General features: G+C 41.0%; 1 protein-coding gene across 2 annotated transcripts in view; it reads left to right on the top strand.

The window, feature by feature from the left end:
- Positions 1-737: 737 nt before the first annotated feature.
- LOC120547035 (estrogen-related receptor gamma-like) overlaps positions 738-14,480 on the top strand; it is a 30,628-nt gene continuing 16,885 nt past the window's right edge. Inside the window, exon 1 of one of the 2 annotated variants that reach the window (XM_039782386.1) lies at positions 738-919. Coding sequence is in view for 1 of the 2 variants with exons in the window: in XM_039782385.1 (XP_039638319.1) it covers positions 10,413-10,468 (56 nt within the window). In the remaining variant the exon portion in view is untranslated. Of the gene's footprint in view, positions 920-10,044; positions 10,469-14,480 lie in introns of those variants that run through there. The other variant, XM_039782385.1, reaches the window with a different exon arrangement.

Genomic DNA, 14,480 nt, shown 5'->3' with positions numbered 1-14,480 from the left:
TTTGAGCATTCCTCAACTTTCCCATTCTTTTGTTGCCCCTGTCCCAGCTTTTTTGGAATGTGTTGCAGGCATCAAATTCAAAATGAGTGAATATTTGCAAAAAAACAATAAAGTTTATCAGTTTATATCTTGTCTTTTTAGTATATTCAATTGAATATAGGTTGGAAAGGATTTGCAAATCATTGTATTCTGGTTTTATTTACGTTTTACGCAATATCCCAACTTCATTGGAATTGGGGTGTGTACAAACCAGGAGAACCTTCTAGAGTTTCCTGATGACAGCATTATGCACAAACACACTCTCAGCTCTTTTTTTATTCCTTAACTGTCCATAAGAACACATGCCCTCTAAGTATTTCCAACTCTTATCAACACATGCGTCACATTTACATGCTGACTCAACATCGCTGAAATATGATGCTCTCTCTGTCTCCCTCCCTCACTCCCTCTTTTCTCTCCCTCTCTCTCCCATCTTTGCAAGGTTGCAACAGAAATCCCTTCTCTGTATCTATGGGAATACAGGAGCGCTGTGTGTCCTCTACCCTCCCCTCCACCCACCACCTCCCGCTGAATATAAGAGAACGCTGGCTGCCCCCCTCTCCTCCTCCCAATCCCACCCCTCTTCTCTTAGACACACTTTCTGTCTGACACACTCTCAGGACTCCCCTGCCAGCAAGCTAGGTAGGTAGGTAGGTAAACTCTAGAGCACTAGATCATAGAGAGAGGGAGAGGGGAATGTGTGCGTGTGTGTTTATGTATGTGTGTGTGTGTTGGGAGAGTGTGCATGCGCTGCTGCATCGCTGAGCCACAAAGACCGGAGGCGAGGAGAGCTGGAGCGTTTGTCCTTCAGACTGACTGACTGACTGACTGCAGCTGTAGAGCGGAGGACCGGCCATCCAGCCAGTGGATGAAACTGACAGTAAGTGCTGAGAAAAAAAGCAATAAGATGAGCGAACGGGAAGAAGTAGGCGCAGGCTTCTTTTAATTGCAGCATATGGACCAATGTGTTTTTGTTCCTGTCTGCTTAGAAACACTCCAGTGAGGTGTTTGAATGGAAACAGAGGTGCGCACAATATATGTATATAAATATATATGTGTGTGTGTGTGTGTGTGTGTTGACCAAGGTGAAGGGCTACTCTGCTCCCAGGTGCACTCATCTCTCAAGCTTTTTATTGGCTCCCATCAATACTTGCTTTTCAGCATATGTAGGACTTTGTAAGCAGTTCAGTTGCAATTCTTCAGCTACTCAGTTTGTCTGCAGCAGTGCTCACTGTGCCATTGTGTGTGTCTGTTTGGCGTTAAGGAACATGTCAGTAAACATAACATTACTGTACATCTCTAAAGCTGCTTTCCTCTCCCGCGCTGCTTCTGTTGACAGATCGATAGTTATGCATCTTCAATTTGGAAGTCATCATTCATGGCAACCCTCCAAAGCGAGTCATTATCATGTGTAATCTTGCAGAAAATTACATTTTGACTGGTGTACCTTGGCGTGGCCAGGAACCAGTGGACTGTGCTGAGCGGGCTGAAGGATTACCGGAAGGTGGGGTTACTTAGGACCCCAAAGCCTGGTGAAGGGTGGTGTAGGGTGAGGATGAGGGGGCAGAGCCATGAGGAAATGGGCCTGGTGTCACATTTTCCCCAAAAGCAAGGAAATCCCAGCAATGCCCCCACGGGTGCATCTGTATGATCAGATGAAGAAGGACAGGAAGGAAGGAACGGATGGCGGCACAGTGTGAAGCATTAGAAAGAAGGGAAGGAGGTAATGGAATCAGAGAAAGATAGACGAGTATTGGCGTTAGCTCTCCATGCTGTGAGGTGGCGTCGTGAGCTGATACTGGCTCACCTGTGGAGCACCTGACAGAATGTGTTAGGCCACGTTAGAGGGGTGGCTCGATGGATGGGGGAGATAGAAAGAAAGCCAGAAGGCGAATACACAAAGCTGTGGTAGCTGTGTGTGTGTGTTTTTTTTTTTTTCTTTTCTAAACCAACATGACAGGATAGCTCTTTTAGTCTCTGTCTGTGTTCATTTGTTTATTGTAGACATGCTGACAGTGAGCCAGAGGGCTAAATTTGCCACCTGTGGAGATAAAAGTGATATGATGAGATAGACGTTGAGATGCGTTGTGTGTTGTTATGTGAAAGTGTGTATAATAGTTCCTGACATCAGCAGTAGGTGTTTGGTGCTGACTACCAGGATTTTATGTGTTAGGCCCGCACCCACCGATCCTCACCGGAGCAGGTCTTTTTATTTAAGATATATTCTTATCCTTTAATTAAGTAAAAGCACCACTACCACAATGTAAAAATACTCCATTACAAGTAAAAGTATCCAAAGCAAAAATACTCGTTCTGCAGAAAAATCACCCTTATTACTGATATTATATTAGACTGTTAATACTGATGTAACAATGTGTAAGCAGCATTTTATTGTTGTAGCTGGTGGAAGTGGAGCTACTTCTTATACAGTTAGGTAGTTTTGTACAGTGTTTTCCAACCTAAGGGGTCAAGCCCCTCCAAAGGGTCAAAAGTTAAATCTGAAAGAGGAAATGCAAAGACATGCATTAGATGCCGTATGTACAGAGTACAGCGAAATAAATCATATTATATCAAAAACCAGAATGACTATAATATCGGTAAATAAAGTGCAAACAATGACCTCTGGACCAGAAAGACCTGGAAAGAAGACACAAACGTACAATTGGACTAAAGAATCAACTACACCATTACCCTTCTTTCCCATCTCCGATTTAAAACACTGAAACTGTGGTGGATGAATAAGACTCTCGTGACCCAGAGACCAGAGGCTGACAAGTAAATCCAATACAGGTTGTTGTGAATATAAACGGGCCATGCTGCAATAATCCACATTAGGTTGTCAGGATAGGCTTGGTTACATAATCACCCTAAGAACCTCTATATGGGCAGAAGACAGCATGGCATGATGACTGGACGGGGGAAACAATGAAATGTTCTCGACTCCATAATCAGGGTAAACTTCAGTCACATTACAGTTCCATTAGAGTTAACAGTGCTTTTAAACAAGCAACCCTTATCAAGCTTGTGGTCAGTTGAAGGCAGGATGCTGTACTGTGAATGTCAAAGATATCTGTCCACTAGGGGGCAGTCGAGCCAAGATATTAGTGTATGTAAGTTGTAAGAGCCTGCATTTCAACAGTGTTTCTCTGTGCATTTAGTCTCAAATATTCATAAAATGATCCCAAATTAGCCCTAATGAAATTCTGCCTGCCTAAATGCCTTCCTGTGCATTAATGTTTCCCAGCACTGACTCACTTCCTCCTGTAGGATGTCCAGATTAGTGAAAACCATTTAAAGACCATTGACCCTCCTGAGGATAGCTGCAGCAGGTCCCAGTAGCTCTAAGTGACATTTCAGTGGTTACGTTGCTTTAAGCTTCTCCCAGAGGCTTTCTAAGGTTTCTGGTATGGACGTGGTGTGTGTGACCTTTGATCCCTGTACGGTGCGCTCCAGATCAATATAGTGAAACTGATCCTATTTCAATCTGTCATTCAATGCATCATTTTATGTATCATTTCCCTCCCATCCATCTATTTAAAGATACCAAACTGTACAGCATGCATACAGAACAAAGCTCTTCCATTTCTATATCAGATTTCTCTCAATTCTCTTCTCCGCTTTCTTCCTTTTCTCTTTCTCTTCTTTTACTTCCCAATGCCCCCTCCCACACACACTTCTTTTGTGAACCATTTAAGTGTCTGAGAGGTACTGTGTGTCGCAGCGAGACAATGGTGTTTGCACACAGTGTCAATAGTCTTTCCCTCTGTCTCAGTAATTGATGGATGACTGTGAGTCAGGCATAAACTAAGCAGATTACACTTACTAGATCTGAGGGCTGATGTGTGTGTGTGTGTGTGTGTGTGTGTGTGTGTGTGTGTGTGTGTGTGTGTGTGTGTGTGTGTGTGTGTGTGTGTGTGTGTGTGTGTGTGTGTGTGTGTGTGCTGTGGCCGCATGTGTGTGTGTGTGTGTGTGTGTGTGTGTGCATGTGTGTGTTTGCGCCTGTGCGTCTTTGCGCCTGTGCATGTGTGTGTGGTGGGGGTTGGAGTTGCAGAGTGACTGTCCAGTTTTGGAAGTCAATCCGACAGCTGTCCCCGGAGGCTGAGATTTGGTGGCTGTGAGTTTAGGGATGAGGAGAAAGGGGTGAACACACACACACACACACACACACACACACACACACACACACACACACACACACACACACACACACACACACACACACACACACACACACACTCACTGCAAAGGGTGTCTGCTTCACTCGTACTTTTCTTTAGAGAAAACGGGATGCATCTGGTCAATAGCTGGCAGCTGGGCGCCCTGTTACAGGCAGCGTCCATCCGGAGCAGCTATTGAACTCCTGTCTTCGGTTCAGCCTCAGTGGTGTAAAAATATTTTCGATGTTTAACTGCAGCCATGCATGTTCAATTTCATTTGCTGCATTGAGCTTGTTTCCTTTTCTTGTTATTTCTGGATTTTGCTTTGCTTCATGTCATTGTCCTCTTTGCTCAGTTTACTTGTCATTTGTCTTCTGCGCTTTTGTCATTTTTCATTACATGTTTTTTATAAGCCCCTTAGGTTTTATTTCATCTGAACTGTACAAGCTGCCCTTTTGTACCTTTTTGTTTTCTTTACTAGGTCTAAATACATTTTTGACATCCAGCAGGAGGTTTCAATTGGTGTTAGTAACTTTAAAACTCCTTTATAGCCCTACTATTTTGAGGCTGATACCGATATTGCTTTTTGCAAGTTTAATTTTTTTAAATATATTTTGGCTAAAAAATACTTTTTTAAACCATCCATTATTTACGGTTTCAAAACAAACTTGTCAATGCTCTCTGATAGACAGACTATGTAGAATACAGACAGTGTTTCTAAATGATCTTAAACATATCAATGGCATTTCTATCCTCCTGCAATTTCTTGTTACTTAATGACCTTATTAAACCAATACCAATACACTCACCTAAAGGATTATTAGGAACACCATACTAATATCGTGTTTGACCCCCTTTCGCCTTCAGAACTGCCTTAATTCTTCGTGGCATTGATTCAACAAGGTACCTGAAGCATTCTTTAGAAATGTTGGCCCATATTGATAGGATAGCATCTTGCAGTTGATGGGGATTTTCTGGGATGCACATCCAGGGCACGCAGCTCCCGTTCCACCACATCCCAAAGATGTTCTATTGGGTTGAGATCTGGTGACTGTGGGGGCCATTTTAGTACAGTGAACTCATTGTCATGTTCAAGAAACCAATTTGAAATGATTCGAGCTTTGTGACATGGTGCATTATCCTGCTAGAAGTAGCCATCAGAGGATGGGTACATGGTGGTCATAAAGGGATGGACGTGGTCAGAAACAATGCTCAGGTAGGCTGTGGCATTTAAATGATGCCCAATTGGTACTAAGGGGCCTAAAGTGTGCCAAGAAAACATCCCCCACGCCATTACACCACCACCACCAGCCTGCCCAGTGGCAACATGGCATGACGGCTCCATGTTCTCATTCTGTTTACGCCAAATTCTGACTCTACCATCGGAATGTCTCAACAGAAATCGAAACTCATCAGACCAGGCAACATTTTTACAGTCTTCAACTGTCCAATTTTGGTGAGCTGCTGCAAATTGTAGCCTCATGTTCCTATTTTTAGGAGATGAGTGGTACCCGGTGGGGTCTTCTGCTGGTGTAGCCCATCCGCCTCAAGGTTGTGCGTGTTGTGGCTTCACAAATGCTTTGCTGCATACCTCGGTTGTAACGAGTGGTTATTTGAGTCAAAGTTGATCTTCTATCAGCTGGAATCACTCGGCCCATTCTCCTCTGACCTCTAGCATCAACAAGGCATTTTCGCCCCCCAGGACTGCCGCATACTGGATGTTTTAACTTTTTCAGACCATCCTTTGTAAACCCTAGAAATGGTTAGGTGTGAAAATCCCAGTAACTGAGCAGATTGTGAAATACTCAGATCAACCCGTCTGGCACCAACAACCAAGCCACGCTCAAAGTTGCTTAGATCACCTTTCTTTCCCATTCTGACATTCATTTTGGAGTTCAGGAGATTGTCTAGACATGGACCACACCCCTAAATGCATTGAAGCTGCTGCCATGTGATTGGTTGATTAGATAATTGCATTAATTAGAAATCTTCCTAATAATCCTTTAGGTGAGTGTAAATCTGCTATAAGCTAACATTGGTTGGTATATCAGCATGGATTTTTTGTTGTCTTTATTTGAAAGGGGACAGTGAACATTAATCAACATTAAAACAATGTAAATGTGCCTGAGTTAGCTCAAAAGTGCTAATTTTCATCAGTAGTCCCCCAGCCAGATGTAAAACAGATGTAAATGGATGATTTATCGGTCTAGCTCACCTTTTTAAGATCCCACAAATGTATTGTGCAATCTGAATTAGATAATTGATTAGTCAATCGACAGAAATATATCAACAGCAATCATAAAACTTCACTTAGGCTACCCAGCAAAAATGTCAAAAACTGCAGGGAAGAAAAAACTTCTCAGCTGTGAGAATTTGCTATTTTTCTGTGCTTCATATCATTTTAAATTAAATACAGTTGAGTTCTGGACTGTTATTTGGACAAAACAAGCTAATGGAATATGTTATGTTGGACTCTGTGAACTTGTGAGGGCCTTTGTTAATCAGTGATCAAATAAAACGACTACAGCCATGCTAGCAGCTCTGTGATGCTGTACGCACAGCGGCGCTTTGAGCTAAATGCTAAAGTCAGCATGCTAACAAGCGAATGACAATGCTAACATGCTGATGTTAGCAGGTAATGTTGACCATGTTCACCATCTTAGTTTAACGTGTTAGCCTGCTAACATTTGCTAATTAGTAAACACAAATTAGCCTACAGCTGAGGCTATTTAGTCATAAACCACATAAAAATGTTGACCTGATTATAGCGCTAGATTAAAGTTAAGGGATAACCAAAGTTATAACATTTCACACTGGACCAAAATGGAGGACCAGCCGACTGACAGGCCAATATTTTTGCCATGCCTGGAGCCATGGCAGTAGCATGGCTAAAAATTTGATAGATTATTTGACATCATAATCATTATTTGCAGCCCTAATCTGAATTTATTCTCAACCTTTTTTAAATCAACCAGTTAAGTTCAATGAGTTACAGTCTGTAACCTTTTTATTTACATTACCTCAAACAACATCAAGCTTTGACAATAGAGCCACTGCAAAGTGAAACAAGAAGCTTTTGTACAGTAATGAGTCAATTATCAGAAAAATGTAACTACTCTGGAGCTTTTGGTCCTTCAAGTGGCTCGCTTGACGCCACTTTGGCTTGACTCAAGTGTGCCTTGCTATTGTTGTGGTACGTCTCAAGACCACTGAGCCGGTGCCAAGGAAAATGTCAACCATTGATAAAAGTTATTAATCTCAAGTTTTGATTTCAACCTGAATATGTGAAAAGCTTGAGCAAATAAAGAATCCATTGATGGCAGCTGCCAAACTAAAAGCCACTGAGCGATAACAGCCACTTACTTTAACGTCAACATCCAGTTCCCTAAATGGTTTATAAAAGATAATTTCTCAGTGTGGATAATGTTTTATGTGATAAGTTAACTTCAGGAGATTTGATACGATAGTAGCACTCAGTGTCTGGCTTCTTGCGTTTTACGGTTAGAAATCACACACTCTTTATCTTTTGTGGGTTTGTATATGTGCTCTCTCCTTTGTGTTTGCATGTGCGTGCGTTGGTATGTTTGTTTACACGTGTTGCATGTCTGTGTGTGTGTGGCTGCTGTTTTTCTGTTGGCGAGCTGTTTCATGTGGCGAGTAATGAGATAAGGTCCACTCCATGCAGTCTGCTGTCTGGCCTTTATCTGAGCAACAGATTAGTGCAGGTGATTTCATTCCTGTGGAGGTTGGTTAGGCTAGGGTCAGCTCAGAGCACGAGAACAACATCATGTCGACGAGAGGGGAAGAGACAGGCTGAGACTGACATGAAAAGAGCAGAAATTCTGAGGTTTACGTGTACCAAACTCACTTTGACATATGGGCATTTTTGATGCTACATTATTATTTCAAACTGTATTAATTTGGGGGAATTCTTGGCTATTGTTCTTCCATCACTGTATGTTAAAAGCCACAGGGTGCATTTTCAGTGAGAAAGTTAATCCACAAAGTTGGATTCTCTATCAGACTCTATTGTGTTCTAAAACCTAGGTGGAATTTGCTGTGAAAGTGGAAATATTCTCCTGTACATTGATGGAGAGTCATTGCTGTACCAACCTATCATTGTGTCCTATATTAATTCAGAAACAACCGGAATAATGTGGAATGAAAATATTTGATGCACTCTACTCTATACTGTGATATTACTATAATTTATTCAGTGGCAAGCATCCACACTGAGGCCTGTGTTGGGACCTCGGGGTGTAACCATCGTAATTTGACCCATGACTGCTCAACAAACACATTGTAAGGCTCATTTTCTGCATAAAGAGGGATTTTTGTGGACATGGACTCAATCACCTGTGCATCTGTCTTTTAAGTGGATTAGGACGTATAGTGACAACAGGTTGCATAAGACTCATTTGACCCCAGGCTACTTACTCTCATTGGAGAAATTATAGTATTTATTAGTGGATGGATTAGATGAATTACTGTTTTATAATATTACAGGTATTATTTACTGGATTCTCGTCAAACCAAAGCAGGGTAAATTGTAGAATTTCAAGTGTGATCAAAATCGATCCCCATTACATACTGTATATTGTATGAACCAACAACATAGGGAAAGGGAAATTTGAATTTGGACACAGCAAAGTGTAACTGTGAAAAGTGCATTGTACATTTAGTCCAGTTTTCCTGTGCACTGACATTTCTTTCACACTATATCTTGTTGCACATGTTAACCTTTTTTCCATGCCAAGCACTTGCGTGCATGTGTACGATGTCAGCGAAAGGCGAAGACCATCACATTAGGCACATAGCCATAGCTGATTAGATCGGATAAAAGTACTAGCAGTAAGTCCATTAAGGCTTGCTTTCAAACTGTTTGGATGCCCATATGTTCATTCATATATGTGTGGGAAGATGCTGATTTTATTTTAGACGTAGCATTGACTTGAAATGAAAACAGAGATGAAAACAGAATATATTCTTTGATAAATGCCTATAATTAATTATTAAAGTAGATCTATTTTCTGTAGGTCTAATCATCTGTTGTTCTGGGCATATGTGTGTGTATTTCGGGCCTGTGTGTAATAAAAACCGAGTGTAAAAATGTAATTTTCCCTTGCGGAATCAATAAAGTATCACTTAATCTTAATCTTAATCAACCAAGCATTAGATCCAGAATTAGATCAGATTAAAATTGTCTGATGGTGTTTCTTTTATCACATTTTCTTTTGAAAAAATGAATGAGACCATAATGATGCTTGACTGTAAGGTTTTGTGATATGTTGACAAAAAAATGAGTAAAAGCTTTTCACAAAAACAGTGCATATATAAGTAATGACTATTTCATTTAGTTTCATTTATTATTTATCTTGAACAGTCAACAATGTTGCAAAAGAAAATAAAAACGCAACAACAACAAAATAAAACACAACAATCAGAATTTAACAAAAACTAAAAAGGATTAGTTTGAGAAGGAGCAGGCGGAAGCAAATAGCTTATTTGGTCCTACCCCTGTTTCACAAAATCATATTATTACAAAGCAAATATATATGCATATACAGCATACAATTTCCAGGTCTTACAATAACTTACAACGATACAACAATATACAATGCTGTGCTATAATAACAACTTCTGATGCCTTTCATGTGAGAAGTCACTTTCCACATTCCCATATGAAGCTCTTTCTAAGAACTAAAATCTAAAACATCCTCTGTTGTCATATCCACCTGCCCCAGTGAGAAACTGTCTCTCATTGGCTCAGAGGACAGCCAATCAGCTGCCAGCTCAGCGTTCTGGGGGAGTGGGAGGAGGGGGGGGGGAGGCCATTCAAATGGTGTGGCTAAGTATTCATGAGGGCCAGCTTCGCTTGGAGACCCTTGTCGTGCACACAGTCAGCTAGTCCACCAGTCAGGACTTCAAAGGCAGGGGGGGGTTGTCGGTGAGAAGTGCGAGTGACAGGAAGACAGACGCAGGGACAATGAGAGGAGCTGAGAGTGTGATAGCACAGAGGAGAGGGCAGTAGATGGAGACAAAGTTTGAAGGGAGAGTAAAGAGATAGTGACAAACAGTGCAGTGAGAGATAGCCTACAGTCTTCAAAATCTGCAGAGGAGAGGGAGATAAGTGATAAAGAGAAAGAAGAGGCAGAGCAAGCAGGCACAAACAGACGTCTATTTTTCTCCTCGTCAGAGCATGGTGGCAGAGTGCACATGGATTTAGTCGACCTCTACCTCCCAGAGTGTTTCACCTACCACTCTGACACAGAGTAAGTACTTTCACCCTGCAAAAATGATTGCACAGAGCATGAAGTGTATACTCTCAAGTGTCACACAGGTGTAGCAAAAAGTTGAGTGTGAAAGTTATGACTGTTTCCTTATGATGTCTTGACTGAGATAAATGTTCTTTTTTAAAATGTCTGTGCTGCACAGGTATTATGCACTGTATGCTTTAGATTTTCAAGTTGATCTGAGTCAATCAACTTAACCCTTGTGTTGTCCTCTCGGGTCAAAATGAACACTCTTTTAGAAACTGTTTTTACGTTTTTGTTGCTTTTTCCCCACGTTATGCGTGCTTTATTTTTTTACGGTTTTGGTTCTTATTTCAATGTTTTTGGCACTTTTTTTCCCATTAACACCAGTATATTCACCACTAGACCTATTTATTTGCAATAGTTTTACACTTATTTTTGGAATTCATGGTCAGTAAACCTCATTTATATGACATTTTTGTGTAAGAAAAAAGCAGAATTTGTGAATGATTTTGACTAATGGTTAAGATCAGAGGAATGAAGGTAATGGATAAGCACAGATCTGTCAAAGTTTAGTCAGGATAATGCAATAACATTTAATACAGCACCCAAAATTCTATGAAAATAGAGATCTGATCATTAATTTCCTTTGTGAAGAGTGTGTTATGGAATCATCCATGTTATTTTGGGGCAATTTGGTTAAAATATATCCAAATTTATGATATAAAAACTTTGGAAACGAGTCAAATTTGACCCGAGGACAACATGAGGGTTAAAATGACTCAGCACATTGTGAGAGTTGGAGCGTGAGAATCAGGGTCCATCACATGAGTGTGATTGAGAAAGGATAACACAAGTGGTAAAAGTATTTTGCATGTCATGAAATGTTTAAATATTGTCTGATTGGGTTTTGGACTCCAGGAAGACTGGTCGTCTAGGCGTCAACTAATGGGGATACTTATAATAAACTAAACTAAACCTCTACCTTTACAGAAAATTTGTTGACTTCTACTTTTACAAAATTTGCTCATCCACTTGTTATAATTCACAGTCTCATTGTGTCTTTTATAGGAATGCAAGCAGAAATGTTTAAAATCATACTTGTGTTTGCCATTTATCTTCTTTTGAATTAAGCCGTTGTAAATATTTGTCATTGATTACCAGTTTTATGCCTGCAGTCTTTTCTAATTCTTGCAGCATCTATTATTACTTTCTCGATTGATCAATTAATCCTGTAGTCTATGAAATAGTAATTAACACTCATCCTGCTTTCTTTAAACCAAAGATGACATCTTAAAATTGCTTGTTTTGTCAAACCAACCTTCAAAATCCAAATATATATATAAAACAGAGAAGATTTAGATTAAGGAAGTAGAGAATGTTTGGCATTTTTCCTTAAAAATGTCTCAAATTATTAATCAGTGATCAAAATAGTTGCTGAATAATGTTCTGTTGACCGATTAGTTAATGATTTGACTAATCCTTTCAACTCTATTGAGGTGTAAAAGGAAACGATTAACGTCAGTAAGTGTTAGTCTATAAAGTTTCTTCCTCTGTGCTTTGGGGAAGTTTAGATGAACATTTCCCTGGTGAGGAGGTTTGTTTGCATTGCTTACAATTGTCATTGTTCAGCCTGTTTGTTTGTTGATAGTGAGGGTGAGACCAGTTTGAGAACAGCCTGAGTCATCCAAGGCTGGTGAAAATCTTCCCGACGTTCACAAAGCAGCCGAAAACCTGTGAAAAGATGTGCGAAGCAGCTGTTTGATTACCCCGGGACAGCTTTCTGATTGCCTTTCTTTTCTGTAATCATAAAAAAAAAAAAAAATCACCTTCATTATCATCACTGCTGCGCTTTCATCAGCTGTGGCATAATCACTCTGCTCTGAGAAAACATCTCATTATGCATTTTTGGGATTGAAAGTAGCATTCCCTAGCAGAGAAAGATGAGAAGAGAATTGGAGACGGACCAAAAAGAGGGGAGAAGACGAGCAGACGTGTGGACGTACATGCCGGCTGATTGCTGGTGACAGAAGTAACCAGATAATGGGAGAAAAGGCTGCAGTAGCCGCTGATGACCGCTCCGGTATGGCACGCTATCCAGAGCCTGCGGGTTCCAAAGCTCCAGCCACAGGCACCTCATCTCCCTGCTAACAGCTTCGTCCAAAGCCTGACTAAGGCTCTTACTGCTGGCTAGGGGTGCCACTGATCCCTGCTCATCTCTTACTGGCTTGTTAGTAAAAAACACCACTGAGACCCCGCTGACCTAAATAACTGCTCCTCAGGGTCAGGGCTAGGGCTAAAAGGTTTGTCATTATTTGTGGGGTTTTTTGTGATATTGCAGGGAGAATCTTAGTCGCGTTGAGTTTTATTTTCACTTCCTCGAGGCCTTTAGATTTGTCTTTATATATCTTGGTCACTTCCCTTCTGTAGTTTCTTTCACTCCCTGTTTTCTTCTCACTCTCCCTCCATCCGTTGGGTCATTGTCTGCATTATGACTTCTCATTTGAAAGTGAGTGTTGCCTTCTCTCTTTTCTTTCAACACCCCCAGGTTAATGAGCCACAGGGCTGCCCCCTTTCCTTCTGTCCCTACATTGCCTTTTCACACTCCCTCTATCTGTCTGCCTCTCTTGTAATTTCCTCCCGCCTCTCTTCTTCTTCTCGCTTTCTGTCTCCTTGTCGTTTCACGCTGAATTTTGGCCTTTGTTGCCAAGGTGCAATTAGAGTTGTTTTGGATACTGGGACACAAAGGGGTAAGGTACGATAACTTTGAATGCTCATTGACACGCACGCACACGCACACACACACACACACACACACACACACACACACACACACACACACACACACACACACACACACACACACACACACACACACACACACACACACCTCCCTGATTTATGCCTGCTGCATGCCGCTGTAGGAGCTGCACCAACAGTCTTTTGATGGGCTTTTATGTGGACTTGTAGATTAGTAATCTGTCAGAGTGAATATTACATCACATCTGATCACCCCACTCTAATGCCATTTCATTATGAAAGCAAAACACCAACACTCCCTCCTCCTCCTTCTCCTCCTCTTCCTCCTCCCCATGATGCATTATAATGGGAGAGCACAAAGTATATCTCACTCTGTACCTGTCAGAGACTTGACACAGCAATATGGACGCCTGTGATGGATAGCCAATAAGTAAACCTGTGAGTCACTTTAAAAGCAAACTAAAAATCTCTACACTGTACTGTTTTTATCGTCTTCAAAGTGGATTGGAGAGGTGAAAGATGGTAAGGGGGGGTGGTGGTGGGGGGGGAACTCTTGTTCATTGGTTATTGCGGTAAAATTTGTCTGCTTAAGACAAGAGTTGGGTATTGTTGGGAATGTTTCATTACTAGTGCTGATATGATACCTTATTATCAGTACTGACGATAAAATAATATTTTTTGGCATCTAAAGCTGCACTAATTTAATTTTTTTATACCAGCAATGGATCAAATTACTCACAGCAAATTATCACCACAGTCCCCCCTCCCCCCCAACTCTGCAGAGCTTTTTAGCATCCATAGGCTAATTGTTTTGGTTTTATGGTCCACAATTTTACTGTTTTGATTCACTCTTGCTGCTCTTATTGAGGTAATTTCCAACCGTAGAGCTTTTTAAGGAAAGAGTAACAAAATTGACAAGTCTGCTGAACATTGTGGAGCATTTTGCAGCTAAAGAGATATTTCTTTCAGGAGTCTGTGGAGACCAAAACAGAGCTAAAAGCACAGTGATTATTGGACTCATTCATCAGATGACAAGAGACGCAACTCCAAATAAATGCTAATGTTGCTCTGAGTCTGCTGTGTAAATGGGCCAAAAAAAATTGCAGGTTTTATAAAGGGAAATTATGTCAAGTGTTGCACTGCCGATACGTAAATTAATGATAGCTCCACCTAAGACGGCAGGTGGTGATTACGTTGCTACAGTTGCTTGGTTTTCTTACAGAGAAGCCTACTGTTGGCTCTCTTGGTATTTGTTGTCTGTCTGTCTGTG

Source organism: Perca fluviatilis, chromosome 18, assembly GCF_010015445.1.
Source record: "Perca fluviatilis chromosome 18, GENO_Pfluv_1.0, whole genome shotgun sequence".
Lineage (NCBI taxonomy): Eukaryota > Metazoa > Chordata > Actinopteri > Perciformes > Percidae > Perca > Perca fluviatilis.
This window is presented reverse-complemented; position numbering and strand designations above follow the sequence as displayed.